The sequence below is a fragment of the Coffea arabica genome, chromosome 6c, assembly GCF_036785885.1.
Source record: "Coffea arabica cultivar ET-39 chromosome 6c, Coffea Arabica ET-39 HiFi, whole genome shotgun sequence".
In the NCBI taxonomy this organism is placed as follows: Eukaryota; Viridiplantae; Streptophyta; class Magnoliopsida; order Gentianales; family Rubiaceae; genus Coffea; species Coffea arabica.
The window spans coordinates 7,655,068-7,679,910 of record NC_092320.1 but is presented as its reverse complement, the minus strand read 5'-3'; the positions used below and the strand labels follow the sequence as shown (position 1 = coordinate 7,679,910).

Here is a 24,843-nt window from a genome sequence, read left to right as displayed (position 1 = left end):
TAAGAGCTATTTTTAAAAACCTATGAAAATTATATAGTGTTTGAATCTTGAACAAATATTTATGAGTTTCATATTCAAAAGTATTTTACTAATTTTTAAAACTCCCGAACAATATAAGAATTTCTTCTCTTTTCTAGTAACTTAAGGCCTTGTTTGGATTGCTTATTTCCGTCGGAAAATATTATCGTTTTCCGTGATCACATTTCCCTATCACCTTTTTCTCTCACATATATCAAATCGCTACAGTAATTTTTCCATGAAAAATGACGGAAAATGCAATCCAAACACAACCTAAGTTTTTTCATCTTTTTTTTTTGTCCTAAACTCCCAAACTATATGTGGAAGAAAAGGTGTATAATGATTACTTCATATTCAAATAAAAAAAATCATTAATTACTAAGTGTGATTGTAATTTTTTTTTAACATATATTTCAATCATTTTTTTTATCTCACATATATTAAATCATTACAATAATTTTATTTTACAAAAAGTTAAGAAAAAGGCAATCCAAACAAGCCAACACTACTTGTTCTTAACCATATTTCAGTTCTTGTGAATTTCATTTATTAAAAAAAAAAAAAAAACTACTGGCAATACACCTCATGACAGGTCACCTATTCATCCGCACACTGTCCTCCTGCAGCTCTACTCAATTCAACGCTTTTGAACATGCAGATTTGCTCCGGCGAAAATTCTCAGCCAGCTCAGAACTCCTCCTCCATCCCCTAGTCACCAGTCGCCAGTCCCCATATTTCAGTAGTAGCTGAAAAAACTAACAAACCCATCATCAATGAACCTCAAGATCTCTCAACACAACCCCCCATCCTTCCAATTCATTCCATTCAAAATTTAGTATCACATCATCTAATACTTCTCTCTCTGATTCAACGAGGATCATGGCATCAATTCCGCGACCCTTAAATGAATCTTGGGATACCATGCTTCCCGGTCCACCTTCTCGCAACAATGGCGGTGCCGCCGACCTATCTCCCGCCGGTCTCCTTGCTTACGCCGCCGGCAGCTCTGTATCCATTGTGGATACCCATTCTATGCAGTTAGTCGCCACAATTCCTCTCCCTCCTCCATCTACTGCTGCTACCTCTGCTACTCCTTCCCTCTCCCCTTTCGTCACCTCCGTCCGCTGGTCCCCGCAGCCTCTGCCCCACCAGCTCCTCTCCCCAGATTCTCTCAACCACCTCCTTCTCGCCGTCGGTGATCGCCAGGGCCGCATCTCCCTCCTCGATTTCCGCTCTAAATCCACCATCCTTAACTTCGAAACTGATGCTGCTACTTCCAAGCTCGGTATCCAGGACCTTTGCTGGATCCAGACCCGAATTGATTCCTGGATCCTGGCGGCTCTGTCCGGACCCTCTCTGCTCTCTCTCTACAGTACCATTTCCGGTCGTTGCTTCTTCAAATATGACGCCTCCCCAGAGTTCTTCTCGTGTATCCGCGGAGACCCTTTCGACCGTCGACATTTCTGTGCATTGGGTCTAAAGGGATTTCTTCTGTCTGGAACAGTTTTAGGGGACACCGAAAACGATGTAGTTGTAAAGGAGCTTCAGATTCGTACGGAGACCTCTGAATTGCAGAGGCTAGAAAGGGATTCCAGTAGCGGTGCAGGGGGGAATGGGGCTCCCGCGTTGGCCGTTTTCCCTACCTATATGGTGAGATTCGCATTTTCATGGCATTGGAAGCATATACTGTATGTGGTGTTTCCGAGGGAGTTGGTGGTTTTTGATTTGCAGTATGAGACAGAATTATCTATGGCTGCATTGCCCAGGGGATGTGGGAAGTTTTTAGATGTCTTGGCAGACTCAAACATGGAAGTGTTTTATTGTGCTCATGTTGATGGTAAAGTGAGTACATGGAGGAGGAAAGGGTAAGTAGTGGACTGAACGTAAATGATTTGGATGTCGATCAATTGTTTTTGATGAGGAAATGGTTTTCTTTTTAGTAGTACAACTTTAAAATGCATCAACAATTGAGAGTGGATGTGTTGTTTCCATACTAGTTCTAAGAATATTTGCCGGCTTAGATGAAATGGTCAGCTATTCTGCACGAGCAAGAATGATAGACCAATAAGGTGCCTTCGAGAAATGAAAAAAAATTAAGAATTCCAGATAATTGCATAGAAGCTATACGGACAATTTCTTGTGCCGTACTTTTTTAGTCATTAAGCTGCAGTAGTAGAATAGCTAATATTTTCTGTGTCAATATGTGTTGAGAAGTAGAAAAATTGAAAGATCTTGTCGTCCTTTATACTATTTCATCATCTCAATGTGTTAAAAAAATACACTTTGCTTTGGTGAATGGCATTTTGCCGGTAATGCCTGGGTGGTATTTGGGCTTAATTCTGCTTTGGTATTTTTTCTTAACATAGACTTCAGGCCACGCATTGAATGCTTAGTTCAAGTTAGAGGTAAGCTGCGGGGAAGATTAGGAATAAAGGGAAACTGCTATGAAATTGATTTCTCTGTCAGCTATAAACATTGGCCAGTTAAATTAGCTTCTCGATAGGGTTTGCTCTAATTTAGTATTTTGTTCTTTGTTGTATGTGTTCTATTTATTTTCCTTGTTTGCAGCAACTGAAACCTTTGAATTTCAAATAGTTTCGCTATCTTTGTCATGTATTTGATGAGCTGCACATGTATAATTGAGTTTGCTGGGCTTTAGGGAATGTACTTACTTTAATACTATAATATCACAGAGGAGAGCAGGTGCACATCATGTGTATGATGGAAGAATTGATGCCCTCAGTCGGGACACCGGTTCCTTCTCCCTCAATTCTTGCAGTTGTGGTCTCCCAAACAGATTCCACCCTCCAAAATATCAGCAAGCTTTGCTCTGATGTACACAGCTCATTTGCTGTGGATTTTAATAATCCCTTTGATTTTTGTGATGAATCTCTCGTTATCTCAAAGACAAATATGATATCCATATCTGATGATGGCAAAATATGGAAATGGCTCCTAACTGCTGAAGGATTTGGTGATGGATCAACTAATTCAGGCCCTGTCAAAGACAAAGATCTTCTTGAGGCAAATGGTGGGACAGCAGCGCCGTCTGCTGATGATGATCCATTGAATGTGGTTGGCCCATCAAATGATGTCAATAGCCATAGGATGAGTCCATCTAATCCAACTATCAGCCAAGAAGAAGTGTTATTAAAGGTTTGTGTGCAACTGCACTTCTTTATTCTCTAGTATGTACTGCATGCTTGGTTGCACTTTTCTGTTAGAAATCATACCACACTTGGGCACTAGCAGCATGGCTGTTTCACAAAAATAATAGTTGGAATCCCTGATTGGTACTCTATTTATTCCTTGTCCAGTCTATAACCAATAGATTTGAAATGCTGTATGACTTTCTACTTTCTCTGTTTCTGCTTGTACACTTTTGAATTTATGATTTAGGTTCAAATTCCTGTGGTTCTTGTTCTCTAGCTTAAATTTGGGTTGACACCCTCATTCATCACTATCTGCTGCCATTTTTCAATTTAAGTACTAGGTTGAAGGTGACAACTTTGGACAAAGTACTGAATGAAGATAAGCTTGTTGCTCATTCAAGGCAAAATGAAAAGGAGCAAATAAAAAGTTTTATAGCTAATGGTGATAAGTGACAAGTTATGTTGCATCTGATGTTGAACTTATGTTTGTTGTTTTGAATTTTTCTATATAATGAGATACGCTAAAAATGAAATCTGCTTCAAGAATTGTGGGATTGTTGTAAAGATATGGAGTGCTAATATGTAATAAAGTATAGTGGTGGACTATAGTTCTGAGAGACATAATAGGCCTGGGTAGCTTTTCTTTAATTGTTTTCGAGTAGTTGTGTTTTCACCTTTAGTTTCTCAAGGTTTTCTGTCATATGGGGATTTTACTTGAACCTGAGAGATATTACTTAAACTTAGTTGTGGAGATAGGCTTAGGTTTGATGTCTTCTTTCCTCCTACACTGTGCCCACTCCCACCCACTTCCCCTTTTCCTTGTGTGTTCCATGTTTTTTCTGTCCGTGTACTCTGGATGGTTAGGGATGATTTTCCAATTGAAAGCATCTGCAGCTAAGTTTTAGGTTTTCTATGAGTTGTCAGTTTTTGCTTCCTAGGACCTTGTACAGGTCCTATAGGAGTAAATTGCTGGTTTTTACTAGCAAATATTGTGGTTGCGAATTAATTGCCTCTTTTGAGCATTTTCTTGTCTGTTTGTAGATATACATTGTTGGCATCTAAAAGGTTATGCAATATCGTGATGTTAGATTCATGCCTAACGAAGAAAGTGTTGTGTTACTCCTTGTAAAATTCTTTTGATGATCCCTATAACTTATAAAGTCAAACATTAATGCAGATTAACCTAGTTGGACAGCTTCATCTGCTTTCTTCAACTGTTACCATGCTTGCTGTGCCATCCCCTTCCTTAACAGCCACTTTGGCACGTAAGTAATTTCTTTAGTTTATTATGTCAGTAAGTTTTTACAGTCAGTTTTTTCCAGTTGTCACTTTTCTCCTGGAATAACTGAACTGATACAATTTATGAAGGTGGTGGAAACCTTCCTGCTGTGGCTGTTCCACTTGTTGCTTTGGGAACCCAAAGTGGTTCTATTGAGGTCATTGATGTCTCTGCAAATGCTGTAGCTGCTAGTTTTTCTGTTCATAACAGTGTGGTTAGGGGATTGCGATGGCTTGGAAATTCTAGGCTGGTATCCTTCTCTTATATCCAGGTATGAAGTGTCATGATGGAGGCTTGTTTTAATGGCTTTGGAAGATATTGTATTCGTTATTTGGTAGTTCAGATTTCATATGTTCTTTCATTCTAATTGGTTTACGGCAATCAGTTCTCATAATTTTCCTTTACTGGTTGTATATGATGATTTCTGGACTCAGGGGACAGAAAAAGCTGGAGGCTTTATTAACAAGCTTGTTGTGACTTGTGTTAGAAGTGGCCTTAATCGAACATTCCGAGTGATGCAAAAGCCAGAGCGTGCACCTATAAGAGCTCTAAGGGCATCTTCTTCTGGAAGGTTTTCTTCAGACTTGGATTCCCTGCATTTTCATTGGAAAGCAGTTTTCAGCATTCTATTCTAATGAAATTTAATATTTCCTATTGGTATTGACACTAATGTACCTGGAATTAGACATTGAAAAATTCTCTTGGCATTAATTTGTTTTGACTCAATCATTCAACTGAGTTCTAGAGGATTTTTTCAACATCTATTGAATGTATTATTTTTTCTTAAATTCCTTACAACCTGTAAGTTACTTTCCTTTAAGTTGCTGGCATTAGAACATGTGATATGGTATTTCATTTGGTTGCAGAATGATATGAAACACGTGTTGCCAAAGTAAACTTGTGCAGCTACTACTTTTGGTGTTTGAATTGGAGCATGTTTTTGTATACCAATAGCATATGGGATCTTTTAGTAGTAAGTTGAATTTCTTCTTTCCTTTTAGGTATCTATTAATATTGTTTCGTGATGCACCTGTGGAGGTTTGGGCAATGACTAAGACTCCAATTATGGTAAATTGGCCTGTTACTTTTCCCTGTGGATGTTTATCATTTCTCTCTAACAGTTTTACTACACTCCTATTGTGTTGGCTTATGTCCTGAAGATATTTCAAAATGTCATAGTAAAAGGAGTAAAATTTGCTATCTGGAATGTTTGAATTTCTTTTTCTTTTTTTTTTAAATTTAATGAATAAGATAGTTATGCATGTCAAAACATATCAGATACATGTCTTTGTCGAGTTCAATTTTTGAGGAAGAAAATAGAATCTGGATGGTAGGAGTGTTTATTTGGTGTTATGTCTATTCCATTGTTCATTTTACTCTTTAAGAGTCCACCTTTATTTATCAGGTTTGAAAGTTAAATATTCTATACTATACTCTGTTTTTCTGGGTTTTCCTTTCAAACCAATTTTATTCTTGAATGAAGAGAACTGCTTCCGAATTTTCCAATGGGACTAGATTAGCATAACCTTTTCGTATGATACTGCTGTGGACATTACTAATGTAAGAAATCACCGACTGAATGAAGAGAAAATACATTCTGCTTACAAGTGAGGTGTAGGGAATGGCTTACATGACTGCAGAAGGTTTTGCTGCAAGAAGCATCCTTATCTTCAGTGAAGAAATGATTACCTCTATAGGATGCTCAGAACTCCATAAAGGCCTAGTTGTGTTTCTGATAGAAGCGCTGACATTTCAACCTTGCTTAATTAGTTCACCATTTTGCTTTGGACTTGATCACATTCATTTCATCCCATAATGCAGCTGAGGTCATTAGCTCTTCCATTTACTGTAGTGGAATGGACACTTCCAACAGTTCCGAGGCCAACTCAGAATGGACCATCCAAGTCCTCGTCAGTATCATCCAAAGACCAGGCAGCTATCCTGCCAGCTGGGACATCTTCCCCTAAGGCATCTTCTGCAGAATCCAGTGAGCTTCTAAAGTTCTGATGTTGTTGGATGTATGCTGTAGTTATTTATATTTGGATTCTTGGGTTGTCTTCCTAGTTCACATAGTATGCGAGAAGTGTTTCACTGGTTATCCTCTTAGCTTCCTTCATCATCCATGACGAATTTGCATTTTGGTTGCAGAGGGAGCATCTGCAGATGGTGCTCAAGATGAATTTTCAGAAAGTTTTGCTTTCGCTTTGGTAAACGGTGCACTTGGTGTTTTTGAGGTTCATGGCCGAAGGATCCGAGACTTTAGGTTTGGTCCTCCCTGCATTTCCACAAGATTTATATCTTCCGTGAAAGATAACTGTGAAACTCATAAGTACATAACCAGGAATGCAAGTAACTTTAATAATGAAAAGAACAGATTGTTTAAATTGAGTTTTCTTTAATGATTACATCCTTGTAACTAAAAGCAAACAGCCTCCAGATTAACTCCAAGAGAAGCGAGTCTAGTCTCCCTTTCGCTTCACAAGAATCATGATCAAATGAACACACATATAGAATCTCAATATATAATCTGTATTCGATTGTAAGAGCAATGGTAAAATAAAAGTGAAATGCGTCACCATTAGCTTCTCAAAGCATTTGGATGGGAACTGCATGTATCTGATTAGGTTTCAAGGTATATAGCCTGTGTATACATGAAACAAGAAACTGCTGTGTTTCCTTCTTGTTATCTTTTGTTGTCAATGATTTGGTATATGCTGTCCATTTTTCAAATGAAATATCAATATTTATGTGGTTTTTAGTACCTTATCCTTTACCTTATTGGACTTTGACTTCTTTCCAGACCAAAGTGGCCTACTTCTACATTTGTGACATCTGATGGGTTGATTACAGCAATGGCATATCGCCTGCCTCATGTTGTGAGTATCTACTTTGGTTTACCAGAAAAATCTGGCTGATTTATGGTAAATATTGAGTACTATTGGAAGAAGTGATGTATTTATTCCTCAGGTCATGGGGGACAGGTCAGGAAACATTCGTTGGTGGGATGTGACTACTGGCCAGTCATCGTCATTTAACACTCACAGGGAAGGAATTCGCAGGATTAAGTTTTCACCTGTTGTTCTTGGAGATCGTAGCCGAGGACGTATTGCTGTTCTCTTTTATGACAACACATTTTCTGTATTTGACCTTGTAAGCAAGATGGTTTAGAATGGTTAAGTTTTGTGAATTGAAGCATTTATACGTGAATGCTTAGCTGCCATATTTGATGATGAACTATATTCAGTTTATCAGGTTTTATGTGTTGGCTATCTCTAGTTACTCATGGAGCAACCTGTACTTTCACCATTAGCAGAGATGATGAATGCATTTATGCAATTTGTTGGCATTTAGCCTATTCCAACCATGGAGAATAAATTGCTTCTCTATGTTTGTAAAACATTTTCCTTAAATTTGCAACTTTGCCATATTTAATCAACTTAACTAGTCTCTCTTTTATAATGCTGTTCCGAGAGGAAAAAAAAAAAACTAGTCTCTTTTATGTTCAGTTTATTTCTTCAATGATTCTAAACTTAATAATTTGCGTTTCTTGTCTCAGGATTCACCTGATCCATTAGCCAATTCCCTTCTACAACCTCAATTTCCTGGAACACTAGTTTTGGAACTGGACTGGTTGCCTGTGCGGATTGAGAAGAATGATCCGCTAGTATTGTGCATTGCTGGAGCCGATAGCAGCTTCCGCCTTGTGGAAGTTAAATTGTATGTGCCGTAACTCCTTCAAGTTTCTTTTTGGGTTTTTCATGTTTTAGCCAATGAGGCCTAAGTCTAGTAGCTAAAGTTGAGACCTTGGGACATAGAGGTCCTGGGTTCCCTCCCCTGCTAGAAAAAAAATTAAAAGAAAAGGTTATTTATGTTTCAATATCATGTGTTTACTGAGCACCTTTAGCTTATCTCATTAGACAGGACAGGAATTTGAATTAGACTTAGAATTCTTTGTATCCAATATTTTTGAGTTGTTCTTAAACTCTTGAACTTTTTGTTTTGCCTGTGACTCAATATTTTGACCCACTAAATTTTTTACTTCTGTGTCAAATTACGGAATAAGAGATTTCACAAAAAAAAACCCTAATAAGAGAATTCTATCTAATTTCTGGTTTGAACTGAATTCTATCCAACTTATGGTTTGAACTTTGAAGCAGCATCTTGATGAGATATTTGATGTGAGATGCAGCCTTATACGTATCTGTAATTGGAATTAGCTTAATGGTTTTGTAATAGGAACTCAGTTTTGGTCAAATTCTATTCAGGGAGAGAGAGAGATGTTAAAAAAAGGGGTTCTAGTCAATCCATCTTCCTGCTGTAACCTCTAACAACCAAGTCTTGGTCTGGATGTAGATCAAACTATGACCAGTGTGTGTATAATACTCATCATGTCAAATTGAACTTGGTCTAAAACTGGTCTGAGCACTTACCAGCCAAATATACATGAAGTTATGCTGCTCTTTAATCTGAAACATCTTGAACACTATTCTTGATATCTAAACCACTTATCTTGCTAATAAGCATTTTTGAACAATAAAGCTTAAAGCTTTAAGTTGCTGTCTTAGTTGTTGGATATCCTTGATTTTGTCTGTTTTAGGTTTATCCTCATCTATTTTGTTTTACAGATTTAAATGGGTCATGTAGGCATAATTTGTTTTGCAATATAGTAATTTGATGAATGTTGAGAAGACATTCTTCATGAAGATAAGGACCTAAGCATGCTGTGGAGGGAATTTAATCATTTTTGGTTTTATGTTATTGCTTATTTTCTGAAATCCACGTCTTGAATGCCACCTTCTGGCACCATTCTTGTAGAACTTGCGCACAATCAAGGTTCAAGAGCAATTTTGTTCCAAGATATTGTAATCTTGTATCTTTCATGTTTGGCTTTGCTATGATCATTTAGAAGTGAAATCCTTTGCAAGTTTATGAACTCAAGTACTATATTTTATGATATTTTTCTTGTTGATGCAGAAGTGACAGAAAAGTGGGCTATGAATCCCAGAATCGAAGTATTAAAGAAAGATTCCGTCCTGTCCCTCTTTGTTCACCCATATTGTTACCTACACCACATGCCCTGGTAAGTTTACGCCTTCTTTAATTATTCTCATGACATGCTAATTTGGTGTAAGTTATTCCTAGACCGTATCAGTCAATAGATTCCTCCTGGTTTAAGCTTTATTAAATGAAAAATGTGGAGTATATGTAGTATTTGAAGTGTGCAGGAAATAGCCATTCTTCTAATTTTCGTGGCATTTGTCTTGAGGCAGACTTCTGTCAATTTGCAATTTCATGGTTCAGGGGTGATATTTTAAATGTGAAGGGTTTGCATTTAGTAAACAGTTATACCCAATTGCAATGTGAAGTATTCAGACACTCAGATTTCTTTTTCTTCTTTTCTGGGGAATGCTATTATCCTAGTCCACATACAAAAAGCATCTTCGACATCTGATGCCTACTTTTTAGGAAATGTAGTTTCAGTGTTGTAATCATCAGTTCGGCACTTATCCTATCTGTAAAAGGCACATGTAGTTTAGAGATTCGCAGACATATGTTTGGTAACCATCTTCATGGTTGCATGTTTGTCCCTTCCTCCTGGGTTGTGAGTGATCCTATAGTTGGGTGAAAACCTTCATGGTTCTATACATTTTGTACAGCTGGCAACAGTCAATACTGGTAGAGGAATTGTTTTGTTAATGATCGACATGTTCAGTTTCTTGTTCATTTTTGCAGGCATTGAGGATGATCTTGCAATTGGGTGTAAAACCCTCATGGTTTAATGCATTTTATTCAACCATGGAAAATGCAGATTACCATGTTCAAACTCCGTCAACTACAGATCTCCGTAGCTATATGATGGATTCACCTCGTGTAGGTGACTCTGTAGTGCCAGAGATGCTCCTAAAGGTGTTGGAGCCTTACCGTAAAGAAGGTTTTTTCTAATTTAAGGCAATCGGTTTTTGGGTGTTTGGTGCTGTTTCCTTGTCATACATATTTCTAAAATTTTTTTGCTTTAGGCTGCATACTTGATGATGAGAGGGCAAGATTATATGCTAGTGTAGTCAACAAAGGTTCTGCACTGCGGTTTGCTTTTGCTGCTGCAATCTTTGGCGATTTCATGGAAGCACTTTTCTGGCTGCAACTTCCCAATGCCCTTAACCACTTGATGAATAAATTGGTAAAAAAGTCTCCAACAAGAGTCCCAGTACCATCCTCGACTGTGGAGCTCGATGACGAATCAATGCTCAGCAGGATATCCTCAAAAGGGAAGCCAGTACCTGGAGATGTAGGAAAGGTTAGTTATTTATTGTGTATAGATGTTAACACAAATTTTTCTTAGACCATTTAGATTCCTGCAAGTTCTACTCCAACTATTCTGAGCAATGGGATCCATGTTAGTCTTTTGGAATAGTGTATACTGTACTTACTGTAACTACTGTACCCATCAGTTCCATGTGAAGTTTATTAACCCTTAGGTGGCTATTTTCTTGGCAGACAAAAGGTCAACTAAGGTTGATGGCTTTTGAACAACAAGAATTGTGGGATAGTGCTAGTGAGCGTATCCCTTGGCATGAGAAATTGGATGGCGAAGAGGCCATTCAGAACCGAGTACATGAGTGAGTTTTCTACCTCATATTCTTCTTTTACAGAAGTATTTCTTTTTTCTGCTTGATACTTTCTTCTGGATTACATTATGATCCATTGACGGCTTAAAGATAAGCAATGTGAATTCGTGTGTACCTAACTCTAAAATTATCCTATCTGGTTGTGATTCCAAATTTTTTGTGTTTTGCTTGTCAATTATTGGATCAAACATCAGATATTTATGTATGGTATGAAATATGGGTCGACAAATATGATTGATAACTTTTTTTTCAATATGTTAACTTCTTTTTTCACGTATAGTGCCCCTTAGATCAGAAGTAAGCATTACAAACATATATGTTGAAAATTCAAGATGATCAGTTGTTCTTTTTGCTTAGCAGCTATATATTTGATGTTGGTAATTCACAGACTCGTCTCAATTGGCAACCTAGAAGCTGCTGTCAGTTTGTTGCTTTCCACTTCTCCTGAGAGTTCTTACTTCTATCCAAATGCTCTGCGTGCTATTGCTCTTTCATCTGCAGTGTCAAGATCTTTGCTTGAGCTGGCTTTAAAGGTATTTGTCACATTGAGCTGTTCTAGTTTTGAGCATAAAACTTGCAGTTCTTTGTGACATCTGATTTTGCTATTCACTTAAAGGTTGTTGCAGCAAATATGGTCAGAACAGACAGGTCATTGTCCGGAATGCATTTGCTTTGTGCTGTTGGAAGGTATCAGGAAGCTTGTTCCCAGGTAGTGTTCTGCCTTGTGTGGCTGTGGCATCTATGGTCAAATTTTCCTTTACTAATGAAGTCATGGGTTAAACCATCTACTGTTCCATTACAGGGTACAATTATTCTGTTTTTAGTTGGGTTAAGTTTTCTCAGTATGCAGGAGAGTGGGATTTAGTTTGCTAATGCTGAAAAACAAAAGTAAAGGTTAAATTAATACATATTCCGTGGCTTAGAAAAGTAGGACTTACAGATATGAGTACATGTGATTGTAGATACTATGATCTATAGAACCAAAACAAATATAAACACCAATATATACCCAAGAAGCTCAGCATTGGCCAATCAGGTGCAATTATTGCCAAGTAGGAAATGGAATGTGAAATTATGTAGAGAATGATAAAATTATCATAGGGTGGCTGAAAAGGAGGATGTTTCGGATGACATTTGATTGGCATGAGCTTGTTCATGGAGTTTGCGATATTAATCTATTTATCTCGTTAAGTCAAGCAGATGAATGTGATGAGTTGATTCATTGCTGCTGCTTCTCTATGGAGACACAGTTATTTCAGTCCAATGGGTGACTAATGGTTGACAAGGATGCATCTTCACTTCTCTTTTGCAGCTACAAGATGCTGGGTGCTGGACTGATGCTGCAACACTAGCTGCAACACATTTGAAAGGGTCTGATTATGCAAGGTTGACTATATTTCAACCCAAAATTTTGTGAAAATCTTATTGAGCTCATATGTTTTACAATAAGGAGTTTTTAGAAGGTTTTGCTTATGAATGGCATTATACTTGTATACAAGCTTGAGAGTGCACAGTAGTTCAAATCCAGACATCAAATTTTCTGCCCAGATCCATTCATAGAGTGAAAAAGTTGAACTAAATTTGTTATTTCTTGTATGTAATTTCCTCTAATAATGTTTGAAGATTTGCTACAATAGTGGATGTTTTGATTACATTTCTGACCTGGATAAAACTCTATAGTGCCTCATTTGTTTTCTAGTCACCAATCTCACATATTTGCCAAAGACCAAATCTTATTTGGTATTTCTGTCTCTCTTCATAATTACCTGAAGATGGTGTATGTGCTATTTTTATTGCAATGCATCAAATGTTTATTGATCCATAAGCTGTTTGTTTCAAGACTAAGCTAAAAAAGGTAATTGATAATGATGGGATTTTGTTTGGCTGTTTTCTGTTGGCTGCCAAAATGACAAGATGTTCATCATCTATACTTTTATCATCCAGGGTTCTGCAGAGGTGGGCTGAACATGTTCTGCGTGCTGAACATAAAATTTGGAGGTAACACCCTTTTGTGTCTCTTCCGTTTCAAAAAATTCTCTATGTATGTAGTAATATTTATCTTGACTTGTGCAGGGCTCTGATTTTGTACGTTTCAGCTGGTTCATTGCAAGATGCACTTGCAGCACTTCGCGAGGCACAACAACCGGACACAGCTGCCATGTTCATTCTTGCATGCCGCGAAATTCATGCTGATTTCATATCCAGCTTGGGTTCAGATGAAGAATCCAGTTCTTTGATGAAGGATAAATTGCCTTACCTGCCAGGATTGAATCCCGAGAATGAAGATGTTCTTGCAGTTGGTGAATATTATGGACAGTATCAAAGAAAACTAGTACATATGTGCATGGATTCACAGCCCTTTTCTGATTGAATGAACTAATCTGGCATCGGTTTTTCTTCATCTCTTGGATGACTGACCAGAAAGATCATATCCCCGGTTAAAAGTTCTTTTGCACGATAAGGTGGTTCAAATCATAGTGCCATTGTGCTGGCTCCACTCAAGCCGGAGATTGCAAAATCTCAGCCAACAGATCAAAGATATTGTGTGCGCTTTACTGAAAATTTCACCTGAATTATGGGAGTCGTTCTCAAGCAGATTCATTGGTTTCACCAACAAAAATCATTGGTTTGGTTAAGAGGGCATTATTGTTCTAGCCCTGCAGCCAAGAGCATTCATCTGTACCATAAAAGCAAGTGCCTGTATGCCAAAGGAGTAATTATTCCGGTTAGGTTGTCAGAGAGGATGTAATTTTTTACCGACACTTTGTGAATACTTTTAAATCTATCAAGTCATACCCACCGAGTTTGAACCGCGCATACAATTGTATCAAAATTTTACTGTGATCGGCAGTATGGTAACCCCTGAATGAAAGGTCCTATACTGCTGCATCTTAGTTTTACATGATCATTATTTTGATTTTTGCCAGTCCGCAAATCACTGCCAATTATTGTTGTAAAACATCATTGTCATATACATACATACATACGCATATCTGTACATGTGTGTGTCTATATATATATATAATATATATATATATAATCTTTTACCTGGTGCCTTTGCTCCACGTGGTACCATGGCAGCCGGAATGGTGAACAGTGGAGACATTTATCGCCTAGTAGTAGATGTCAAATCCTCAATTTTTGTTAACTCAATAAATCAGATGCATGCTCCAAGTTACTTAAAAGGCCAAAAAAAAAAAAAAAAAAAGTGTATGCTCCAAGACTCTGTTAATTCAGAGTGTATCTTATCAGATGTAATCAGGCGCACTCAAAAAGTGATTTTTAGGTCATATGCGCATGAATCTTGAACGCAGAACGCCAAAAAGGATTAAGAGAAAATCCTTGAAGACCCGAAGTTTCCGCCTAACAATAGGGGATATTCATACGCGAGAACAAGCAAAGCACGACTTCATGATTTGCTCTGACCACCACCAGAGTGCAAGAGCGACTGCGGCGTTTCCAGAATTCAGACCACCGTCTGATGCGCTACGGCGGGTTCTCCTCGAGCGTAAAGGCTTCTAATGAAGAAAATAGCAGCAACTGGTGCTTTACAAGAGAGAGAACCGTGTATTCTTTCAGGTTGAAGCCTAACAGCGCTCAACCAGGCGAAATGGTCCTGTCATTCCATATGCCTAAACTCCCTTCCCCTTCGCTTGCTAATGCAAAGCCAACTGACTGTCCTGAACTGACACAAGAACCCCATGTCAAAAAGAACCCATCTTGAAGCACATTTAACATTATTTTAGAAGAATTGAATAAGCAAACTCTGGTCAAAATGAAACTTTAGAAATTTCTGTTTTGCACAATCTATTTCAGAATCAACTATAAAAAAAATATATAATTTGGACACAACTGATTGAAATCAAGAACAAAAAATGAAGACAAATTCAAAGTAGAGCGGAAAGAAAAGGTAAGACAAATTCAAATAAAGGAAGCAATAGGCCCACAAGCAAGTTACTTTCGAGACAGGAGAACGCTTGCAGTAATGACAATTTAACTCCTACCATCTGGCATAAAAATATGGCTGGATGCAACAAGAAAACTGCACATCCGCTTCTTGCTTTGCTCCATGCTTTTCAGCAAACCGTTGCTTTGACATTGACCACGATGAGATAACTAAAGGCATAACAACTCACTGTGCTGCTTTCAATTAGATCTCTGCAGAAAAACAGCAAAATTTATTAGCCATTTCTCCTGTGCTCCTGTTTCTGAATAATCCAACAGGAGAGGGATAAGACGGCATGACCAAAATTCATATAAGGGACGTTATGAAGAATTTCCAAGCAATTATTCCAAGCAAAAATAGGCATTTGAGAACAACATAAAGTGCCAAAACAGAATATTTAAGTATTTCTGGAGGACTATCCGAATTCCCTGAGCCGACTTAACACACCAGATCGCGATCATGATCAGAAGAGCGTGAAGTCCAATCCTATTTTGGTTCTTTAAAAAGAGGGGAAAAAAAAAAGGGCCACATATCCTGTGTCTCAAATTGCCCACTTCCATCCATTAAGCAAATGTAAATTAACAACAGGTGCCCAAGGAAAAAATCGCACAAACTCTTGCATCAACCAGGGAACAACACAAACACGAGGTTCCTGATCCCTTCTGTTTTGTCAATTCAATTATAGCAAATCTGAGGCATGCCTTGTTATAGGCTAATAAAATAAGTGGCCAACAAGTCACAACATGCTGACCGATAACAAGTCAGAGTGAACATATAGAAATAAAGGGAGACCGAACCATATATCCCGGCAGGCAGTGGTGCCCAATAAACAAGAGCTGCAAGTCACAATGGAGCAACAGCAACCATTTGACTGATTGAAGTAAGTTTAACCAAATCTATCACAGTTGATAAATTTCCATTGTATTAAAGTAACAAAGGATGCTTAGTTTGGTTCCACATCTATAACTATAAAAAATTTTGAACATATCAAATCAAGCAGACTACCAAAGAGGGAAAAAAAAACAAGTATTTCAATAAAACAATACCATTGGAATCTCCAAACTACCGAAAGAATCTCTTACGGCACCGAGCAGAACCCAACTCCTCATATTCAGCCTTGGTAACACACATTGTTTCGAAGTCAGGACTTGATGCCAAAAGTGATCCCCCCCGCCAAACACCTAATATAGGGCTGTTACAGCAATTGGTGTTAAAGCTAACAAAATACGTAGCATGGTTAGTCAAGGTAGACACTAAGGGATGAGATTATTACTCTTCTTGACTGGATATTTTCACTTCATATACATCTGGGACAAGCGGTCGAAGCTCCCTCTCTCTGCATGAAAAGATATAGTCAGAATTTTAAAGTAAGATCAAGAAACAAAAAATTAATGCAGGAAGCTTAAACTCACAATCTTTCAGAAAATCGGGGGAACAGTGTGCTTCCACCAGTTAATATAATGCTGTCAAAACCAGAGTTGCAACACTAATGTCAGTTTCGAGACATCACAAGCACCCATTTAAGCATTTATCGTATGAAGCCTTTAGGCTTTACAATCTAAGGATGCATCTGCAGCACCTTTGATATAGTATAGGATGAAGATAAGGATGACAGGAATTGACAGCTCGAACAATACATTCTGCTAGTCCTGCTTGGTTCATTCCTGTGGACCACCAATGCATCAATAGCTAGTACAAATTAGGTCAAAGAATCCCAGACTTATTTAGATGTTACCCTAACCAAATCAAAACCTCATAGTTTGAAGATTTTAAAACAAAATATTATGGTATCTCTCAACTTATGATGTACTTTAATCCAATAAAAAACTAGCAAGTGTATCAAAAATATCATTTATGCACCGACCCAAATCAGCTGGACGGAATAACATCTCCGGCACAATAAACCGCTCATTTGTCATGCTAAACTCCTGTTAAAAGGGGGACAAAGATTAGATTCACGAGTTCTGGAGAAACAATTATTTTGAGAATAAAAGAAGCTAGTACATTTTTTGACAAGTCAATTGTTCTTCTATCTTCAGGTTTTCCAATGATGTCTGCTCGGTCTGTTTCATCCTTTTCCAAAGAATCCAGTGAAGCTCCATCATCCAAACCCATGTACCTCTTTGCTTCTTCCGGGTCTTTCACATAACCCCTCGTATGTGTGATCCCGTCAGGCAGCACATATGTACACCTGAACAAGTTAGTCTTCCCACGTCTCCTGTAAAGTCAATTGTGATGACAGAGGAAGCAACACTAGCTTCAGTTACCAAAATCAGTACCTAAAACAGAAAGAAAACATCTGGACCAATCATTCAGAAGTCACCAGTCATAAATGAGATATTGTCTAATAACCAGGCCTCAAATGAAAAAAACAAGATAACTCATTGCTGATGCAGTTTACATGATTCTAAGCATCTAAATGGTCAAAATCCAGTGATGCTAATGCTCAGGATTCAGTTCCTATAATCACCCATGATATTATTATTTTATCACCTTTTCCATTAGGTGCTCTTTTGTTAGTAGTTTTCTGCTATTATCTAACTGATATGATATCTGAAGGCATTAGTTATCCAAGATTCAAGCTTTCTTGACCAAGCAGAAATTTAATCAGGAACCCCAACTATGACTGGCTATACTTAAACAAAGGGAAAACGTGAAAATTTTACATGAGACGATAACAATACAGTCCATTCAATATATCAACAATATGGTTTCAGGAAAGAATCTTTTTTTTTTTCCAAAAAAAGATAAGAAGGGATCTTACCTTGCAATCTGCAAGTCCCTGTCAACATCCAAAGAAACAAAGCATAACTTTTCTTTGACATCATCTATAATAAAGCTTTCATCCATCACATTAACACTCCTATAACTAACTAACTCTTTCAAATAATTTGTCAATGCTTTCCCACCAAGATCCAATCTTTTCACTCCATAATTCAAAGTAAAGTTCTGAAACACCGGGGCAGCATGAGTAAAGCTGAACCCACTATCCACAACCAAGCTACACTGGGCTTTTGAGACCAACCCATACGGTCTTCTTGAAGCCTCGTACAAATGAACTAAAGAGGGACTATCAGCCACAAAAAGGGCCTTGAAATTGAATTCTTCAAAGACCAATTCGTCAACTGAACGCTGAATTGATGGCAGGGTGAAAAGGGGTTCTGTTAAGAGAAGGGAGCACTGAGAAGGTGAAATTTTCAGGAGGTTAGCGAAAATATGGGCCCAGAGAGTGGATTGGAGATCCGGATTTGTCAAGTGGCCGCGGTCGAAAGGGCGGCGGAGGGTGGCGGAAGTAAGGTCTTCGGTCGGGGAGAGGAGTTGGTCAGCTACTAGCCATTTTTTGGAGGAGAGAGGGCGAGCTGTGCAGTTGGGTACCACAGCGGTTGGGTCCCTCTCGCCGCCTATGCCTGCTTTCATTAGGCCGCCGCCGTTGTCTAACACCACCACGTTTGACATTTCCTGTTTGTGCGTGTAAGATTGGTGACCGGTGCTGCCGCCGGAGTGTGGTGACTGTTCTTTGTTAGCACTATATGCTGTGAATGCTTTTGTTTGGATTTGGTTTCAGGGTTCCAAGCAATTGTCAAGTTTAGGAACAAATTCCAAACTGAAGATTGATTTCTATGCCAACGCGTAGACGAGGGAATGCTGGGATTTGGAGAGAAAAGAAGGAAGTTTTTCCTTGTTTGGGAGCGTTAACTGTTAACGCGGAAAGAACAGAAGGGAAAGTGGAAGGAAATAGAGGGATAGATTGGTTCTTCCCAATGTGGGAAGAAATGGAGGGAGAGTTCCACTCATGTTGTTTGAATAGAAAAATTATTTAGGATAATTTTTATAAAAATTATACTACTGTATCAAATTTTTTATGTGATATATGTGAAATAAAAATGTGATTGAAAAATGAGTTTATGATATAAGCAAATAAATTTATGTAAACAATTTGTAAATATTATCAAAATGTCAAATTTACCCATAAAATATTAAATAATAAAATCATAATACCTAATATATCCAAAACCATTTCTTTTCTTTTCTAAACTCCCAATCAACTTGAAAAAAATCATAATTTTTCTCTTCTTTTATTTTCTTTCCCAACTAGTCGTTTCTTTTTTTTTTCTTCTTCTCTCCTAACCTCCCATTAAACTCTCTTCCAATTAAGCTGTTGTTAAAAGTTTTACTCATGCCTCATGAGTCTTGAGTTAAGGCATAATGGTTTAATGAATACTGGTAGATTCAGTTTTTGGACAGGTTGATTTGTAGTGATTAATTTGGATTAAGGGCCGTTTTGATAAAATTGAAATCTAAAATTTGAAAACTAAATTCCAAAAATTAAGTACTAAAAGTATATTAAGTTGCTGAACTATTTAAGTCATATGTGTTTGATAACTAACTGAATTATAATAATAAATTAAACTATCGCACAAATATTGTGTTTATATTTTTAAAAAATGCATTTATTTGTGTATGTGGAGAAAAGAAAAATGTGTGCGTGTGGTTGAGAGAGAGAAAATAATGAAATAATTTAAAAATTGTGTTTAAATATGTGTATTTGCGTGTAAAAATGTGTATGCATGCTTGTGTATTTATATATGCGTCGAATATAAAGACAATAAATGTATATCATGTGCAAGAATGATACGAGAGTGTGTTATGTGTGTGTGTGAGAGGTATAATATGTGTAGTCTATTTAGAAAATTCAGTGAAAATCTTCACTTATAAAATACATTAGGTGGTAAGAAATTTTTGTTATGAAATATGCTGAATTCAAAAGGTTTCAAATGAATGAATTTTTAACATTAAGTAGAGTTATCACACAAGCCCTAAGTCTGTTGTGTAAATGTGAGCTTTTTATTGAGGTGAAATAATAAAAGTATTAATCTTGAAAAAACCAATCAGGCATCGATTAAATACATTACATTTTGTGTCTAAAAAATGTCACTTATCCAAGTTTTGTAGGCTTTAGTTCTTCCCTTGCCATTTATATGATCTCAGATGTTGATAATTAATTTCAACATTCGCATTGTTTGTTGAAGGTGACATCAAGCATTCAGAAAGAATACCCTTTTTAAGTTTTTTATACGTTGAAGTCTCATGGCATGCACAAGCACAAATTCTCTTCTTTGGGATATAGATATGGAGTTGAGAATCGATGTTTGACAAGCTATTAAATTCAATGCGGCAGTCTTAAATCATGGAATCTCATTCATCTAGAATGCCATTTAATTAATATTATTTCAAGACGACCATGTTAAGCATCGTCCATTTTCAAAGTGCCCAAAAATCCACACGTGGCAGTCCTTCCAATCTGGTCAGCTTGCCTCGTCCGCATGACGGGTTGATATGGCAAGTAGTAATAATCAAGTCCTATACGTTCTTCTGAGCCCTGTGCCTCGTATGAACCGGTCAGAAGGCAGACGGAGGAAATTATCCCACAGCCAGGAATTGGTCTACTAAGGCATACAAGTAATTGATACCATCAAATACGTTTCCTTTTCTACCCATTTTTTTTTCCCCGGGGTGCTGAGGGAAAAGGAAGAGGGGGCAGCACTTCGGTTTTGCATATGGCGCAGTAATTAATGGTGAGACATCCAAGATCCAACCATATAATTCCTTCTAGAGCAGATTCTAACGGAAGAACAAAATGGTGAGAGCTTCTATTAGACATGATGGTTAGATCTATGAAATTCAAACAAGGCAGAGGAATAAAAGTGCCATTGACCAAGAACAACTATATTGATTGCCAGTTTGAAATCTACTGGAAGTAAAAGGAGGCAGATCCATGGGCCAAGAATAGAGGTGGATCATTGCGAAAAAGCATCGCATACAAAAGGAGCACTGCTCCTCATTAGCAAAATAGTTGACTGCTCAGAAACAAATATATCAGCGCTATCAGATTAGGCCGATACAAACTTAAAAATAGAAGGAATATGCAGTGTAACATCATTTTTATTTTGCATTGTGGCACGAATATCAAATATCTAGTCCCAATTTAGAAAGGAGCATAGTAGTATCCTCCAGGCTGTCCCATGCCACTGACCTGGGGCTGTCCGTAAAGTTGGATACCAGCACCATAATAACCTGCAGTGCCAGCAATTTTGGTCAAACCCATTTGGCCTTGCATCCCGTTGCTAGCATATTGCTGCCAGAGCTGCTGCTCCTGCATGAGCAATTGTTGTTTCTTCTCCATGTCTGCTATCTGAACGTATGCGGGAGGCGGCACGTATAAAGATGCTGCAAATGGGTCTTGTTGTCCAACTGGTGTTACCGTCCCATCTGGAGCAGGTAATGCTAGAACGGGTGTAGAATTTTGGCTGATTCCAGGCAGTGCTACACTACTTGCGCTCCCACCACTCAGCTGAGTACCGTTCACATGCTGCCTCACTGCCCCTTGATCATACATTCCATTTAACAATAGCGAGTCAAATCCACCCGCTAAATCAGCCTTTTGTTTTGACAGATTACTGGCAGATTCTGCCAGTGCTAATTCCCAGTTTTCTCTCCCACTCTCAGCTGCCGGTGTATGCCATGCTGAAGTTATTTCAGGCTCTCCATCAGATGGAAACGCTTCCCATGAGCCATTTGTATTTGCAGCGGGAGCCCCAGAAAACAAAGCCAATGCCAATTTGTTTCCCTGCTCGTCAGCTGAGACTCCATCGTCCTTCAAATTCACCAAGTCTCCAGTTACCTGCTGAGTTTGAAGCTTGGGCTGGGGCTGGCTCTGCGGTGGGGGTGGAGTGAAATTCTCTGGCGGAGGTAATGCTTTTATTTCATTCATTCCTGGAACTTCTTCCTCTTTTACTGCTGATGAACTTTCTTCTGTGCTTTTCTCAGAGACCTTTGGTCTATTTGCCCTCTCCCGTAAAAAGCCCTCCAGTGTCCCCAAAAGCTTATCAGAGATCCTCTGTACCTCTGGAAACTCTGATGACCGTGCCACCCCTATATCCTTGCTCCAATTATAGACTGCCACAAGTTCATCAATCATCTTGGCTGCATTAACATACGCATCAAAAGCTTTCACACAATCAGCATATTCCATCTCTGTAAATCGATCCAACACAACCCCCAAGACCTCACATGTATCAGCATAAAGCCTAAAGCTCTCCTTGACAACAAGGTAGAGTGCTACGAGCACCATCCTACTGCTCTTTGCAGCACCAGTTGGCTTACAAGCCAAAAAACGATCAAGAAGCCGAAGCAACTGATTCAACCTCTCCAGAATCCTCTCCGGTTTCATCTGCCTAAGTGGTGTCACAACTTTTTTCTCCCCTCGCCCTGAGGCATCTTCATTCAAATCATCATAGGACCTAGTTCTTCTCTCCATCCCATAACTAGGTTCATCCCGAAACTCTCCATATCCATCATCGTACCTCTTTTTCTCCTCGCCACCATTCAATTTCCTCTCATAGACCATAAAATCAAGCTTCTGGTCCAAATATGATGCATAAGTCCTGACAAACCCCGAGTGATCCCATGAATTGGAGTGAGCTTCATCACGAAAATCTGACATATTCAAAACCCTCATACCTCTACGGCTTGCATACATGATCTCTTGTCCAAAAACAACATCCCCATCGGTCAACAACCTATGCACGAGCATTAAGGCCTTTAGTGCAACAATCCAATCGTGGGTTTTACTCAACCGTTTTGAAATAGCATAAACACAAGCATTGACATATCCTCTGGAATAAGCCATCAAATTCAGTATCTCCCTGATATATTTCTCATCAGCCGGTTCGTTATCATGAGATGTTGCCTTCACAATCAAGACTTCAAGGTCAGGAGCAACATTGCCGGCCACCTTAGCCAGGCTTATACTAGTTTGATCTTTCACCGCCCCAATAGCCTTTCTTATTGTGCTTGGAGCCATTTTTGGAAGAACTTCAGAGAAAAGGTTGATATCACCTCTTTGTCACTAGCCTGTAAGTTCAATTTATGAGAAGACCAGCAAATATTAAGCGCTCTACTGGTAAATCAATTCCAAAATGTACTATCAAGAAAATAAGCCAGTCCCCATTTTCATGGTAAATCTGATCATAGGATCATATTTTTATATTGTATTCCACGTCAAGCAGATATTGATAGTTTCATTCATTTTCCAGAAATATAAAAGTCAGTTTTTTTTTTAAATATGAAAAACGACTTCTATACCGAATAAAACTATGAACGTTAAGGAATAAAAATAGCAACATCGGTCCAAACATCAGTTTTGTTTAGTTTGGTCCAGAGAAAGCATTTTAACAAACACAAACAGGGTTAACAATTTCTTTGAAGACTGAAATCCGAAATGCCTTACAAACAAAGTCGGTCAACATCAGCAATTCAACTATAACAGATCCTTTAACCAAAATAATAATAATAATAATACTGCCAAACTAATTCTGGTGAATATCAGATAAAAACAACAAGTACCGTTAATACATCAGTATGCATATATAGACACAAAAAAAAAGGAAGCTTTGGGGATTGAAGAATCACTTTATGGGGTATTGCAGTAGGATCAGAAGCGGGATCTGGGTTCAGAAAAAGTGATCTGCTTCAACAAAGACGGCGATCGGACGGCACCGCTATGTGGGCAGCAGCAGATTTCCTGTGCAAAAGAAGAATAAAAAAGTGGGGATGTACAAAGCACTGGTACTACTTGTTAATATGCGACGATGATAAATGAGTACTTTGAACGTACATCCATTTATTTCATGTCACCTTCATCAGAAAGAAAGAAGGAAGGAAAGAAAGAAAGAGTCCAAAGCAGCTTTGAAGGCGTTGGCGATATCAAGGAATGGAAAATGCCGCGTAGCTCAGCTCATGACTTCGTAAACGTATGGCATAAGCTAATGTACTAACAGTAGTAACGTCACTTGGTAAAAAGACTTTTAAACCCTTTTCAGAGGAAGGCCCACCAAAAACAGAGGAAATTTTTTTTTCCCCCTTTTCTTTTGCTTTTCTCAAAAGTTTTACTAGGATAAAAAGAAAGAATTATATGTTCCCTCTATTTGAAGTTTTATCAGATACAAAAATTTTTCATTTGTTTTTGACAAATGGGCATCTGCCGTGAATCAATGAAGCAAAACATGCCAAGCTGCAAGTGCTGCCTTTGCCTTACGCTCGTACTTTAAGCCTTAAGCTGCAAAAGACTTTCACGATGAAATCGAACAGAGGTTTACCAGAAGGTTTAAGGACTAATTTCATTTTTTGTCACAGTCTAGTCATGTGTTTTTTTTTTCTTGGACCAGAGGTTTTTAAGGTTTTTATGTCAAAAAATTTTACCGTAGTATGTGATTCTAGATATGTGTTTAATAATTTTTAAATATATGTTTATAAAAACACACCAATTCAAACATTTTTTTTCTTATGGCTAACCGTTTTTTTTTTTTTTTCAAAAACATGTTGTTTGAGAGATTTCCGTTTGGTGGATACTATTTTTTCAAAATAATATTTTACTTGCATCATAAAATCTTTTTTAAAATTTTATTTTCATATTCTCAATTACCATCTGTATAAAGTGTTATGGTGATTATTTTAAATAATATTCGATCCAATGCACTCTGTATATTTACACTCATAGAAATTTTTATATACATATTTTATTTATTGGGAAAAATAAAATATGTGAAAAAGAGCAATTAAAGATTGGGAAGCATTAGCAGATTGGTGCGGACTGAGTCTCAACAAATAGAAAAGCCTGTTTGCATAAACAAAAACGAAATCATACGGCGCCTGTGCGTCCTTAACGAATACCTTCCCGGTATCCTTTCTCAAAATATTCCTTCATTTCGTTCATGTATACAAGCATTTATTCCTCAGACGATATGCTTTGCCTTTTATAGA

General features: G+C 37.9%; 3 protein-coding genes across 6 annotated transcripts; 1 reads left to right on the top strand and 2 right to left on the bottom strand.

Moving 5' to 3' along the window:
- The first annotated feature begins 592 nt into the window (after window positions 1–592).
- On the top strand, window positions 593–14,001 carry LOC113691551 (uncharacterized). Of its 3 annotated transcripts, none has more exons than XM_027209725.2 (20): window positions 593–1,883; window positions 2,712–3,174; window positions 4,348–4,435; window positions 4,539–4,720; window positions 4,884–5,020; window positions 5,451–5,517; window positions 6,271–6,436; window positions 6,598–6,712; window positions 7,250–7,325; window positions 7,417–7,599; window positions 8,006–8,166; window positions 9,424–9,529; window positions 10,183–10,381; window positions 10,467–10,744; window positions 10,945–11,066; window positions 11,464–11,608; window positions 11,692–11,784; window positions 12,388–12,461; window positions 13,020–13,073; window positions 13,149–14,001. In XM_027209725.2, exons 1-20 carry the CDS (start codon window positions 898–900, stop codon window positions 13,444–13,446), a joined length of 3,993 nt encoding a protein of 1,330 aa, XP_027065526.2. In that variant the 5' UTR covers window positions 593–897; the 3' UTR covers window positions 13,447–14,001. The 3 variants fall into 3 exon arrangements, with proteins under 3 accessions (XP_027065526.2, XP_071908678.1, XP_027065527.2); XM_027209726.2 differs by having other exon boundaries at window positions 603–1,883; window positions 9,427–9,529; XM_072052577.1 differs by lacking the exons at window positions 11,692–11,784; window positions 12,388–12,461; window positions 13,020–13,073; window positions 13,149–14,001 and having other exon boundaries at window positions 11,436–11,544.
- A 194-nt stretch (window positions 14,002–14,195) lies between these two features.
- On the bottom strand, window positions 14,196–18,795 carry LOC113691552 (actin-related protein 6). Of its 2 annotated transcripts, none has more exons than XM_027209727.2 (9): window positions 17,786–18,795; window positions 17,026–17,239; window positions 16,886–16,949; window positions 16,601–16,685; window positions 16,434–16,484; window positions 16,295–16,357; window positions 16,068–16,213; window positions 15,080–15,233; window positions 14,196–14,760 (listed from the first exon to the last, which is right to left on the bottom strand). In XM_027209727.2, the coding sequence occupies exons 1-7, from the start codon at window positions 18,475–18,477 to the stop codon at window positions 16,084–16,086; spliced, it is 1,299 nt and encodes a 432-aa protein (XP_027065528.2). In that variant the 5' UTR covers window positions 18,478–18,795; the 3' UTR covers window positions 14,196–14,760; window positions 15,080–15,233; window positions 16,068–16,083. The 2 variants fall into 2 exon arrangements, with proteins under 2 accessions (XP_027065528.2, XP_027065529.2); XM_027209728.2 differs by having other exon boundaries at window positions 14,196–14,755.
- Window positions 18,796–20,732: 1,937 nt separating this feature from the next.
- Window positions 20,733–23,835, bottom strand: LOC113693808 (putative clathrin assembly protein At2g25430). The gene is made up of 3 exons (XM_027212512.2): window positions 23,699–23,835; window positions 23,494–23,605; window positions 20,733–22,935 (listed from the first exon to the last, which is right to left on the bottom strand). The coding sequence occupies exon 3, from the start codon at window positions 22,883–22,885 to the stop codon at window positions 21,008–21,010; it is 1,878 nt and encodes a 625-aa protein (XP_027068313.1). The 5' UTR covers window positions 22,886–22,935; window positions 23,494–23,605; window positions 23,699–23,835; the 3' UTR covers window positions 20,733–21,007.
- Between the last annotated feature and the right edge of the window lie 1,008 nt (window positions 23,836–24,843).

Excerpts from the sequence above, each read along its gene's own strand:
- LOC113691551 (XM_027209725.2), top strand. The coding sequence starts at position 898 with ATGGCATCAATTCCGCGACCCTTAAATGAATCTTGGGATACCATGCTT. Across the intron at positions 1,884-2,711 it reads AGTACATGGAGGAGGAAAGG|AGGAGAGCAGGTGCACATCA; the intron begins GTAAGTAGTGGA and ends ATAATATCACAG. Across the intron at positions 6,713-7,249 it reads CGAAGGATCCGAGACTTTAG|ACCAAAGTGGCCTACTTCTA; the intron begins GTTTGGTCCTCC and ends ACTTCTTTCCAG.
- LOC113691552 (XM_027209727.2), bottom strand. The coding sequence starts at position 18,477 with ATGTCAAACGTGGTGGTGTTAGACAACGGCGGCGGCCTAATGAAAGCA. Across the intron at positions 16,485-16,600 it reads CATCCTATACTATATCAAAG|CATTATATTAACTGGTGGAA; the intron begins GTGCTGCAGATG and ends TGGTTTTGACAG. Across the intron at positions 16,214-16,294 it reads AAAATATCCAGTCAAGAAGA|CCCTATATTAGGTGTTTGGC; the intron begins GTAATAATCTCA and ends TTGCTGTAACAG.
- LOC113693808 (XM_027212512.2), bottom strand. The coding sequence starts at position 22,885 with ATGGCTCCAAGCACAATAAGAAAGGCTATTGGGGCGGTGAAAGATCAA.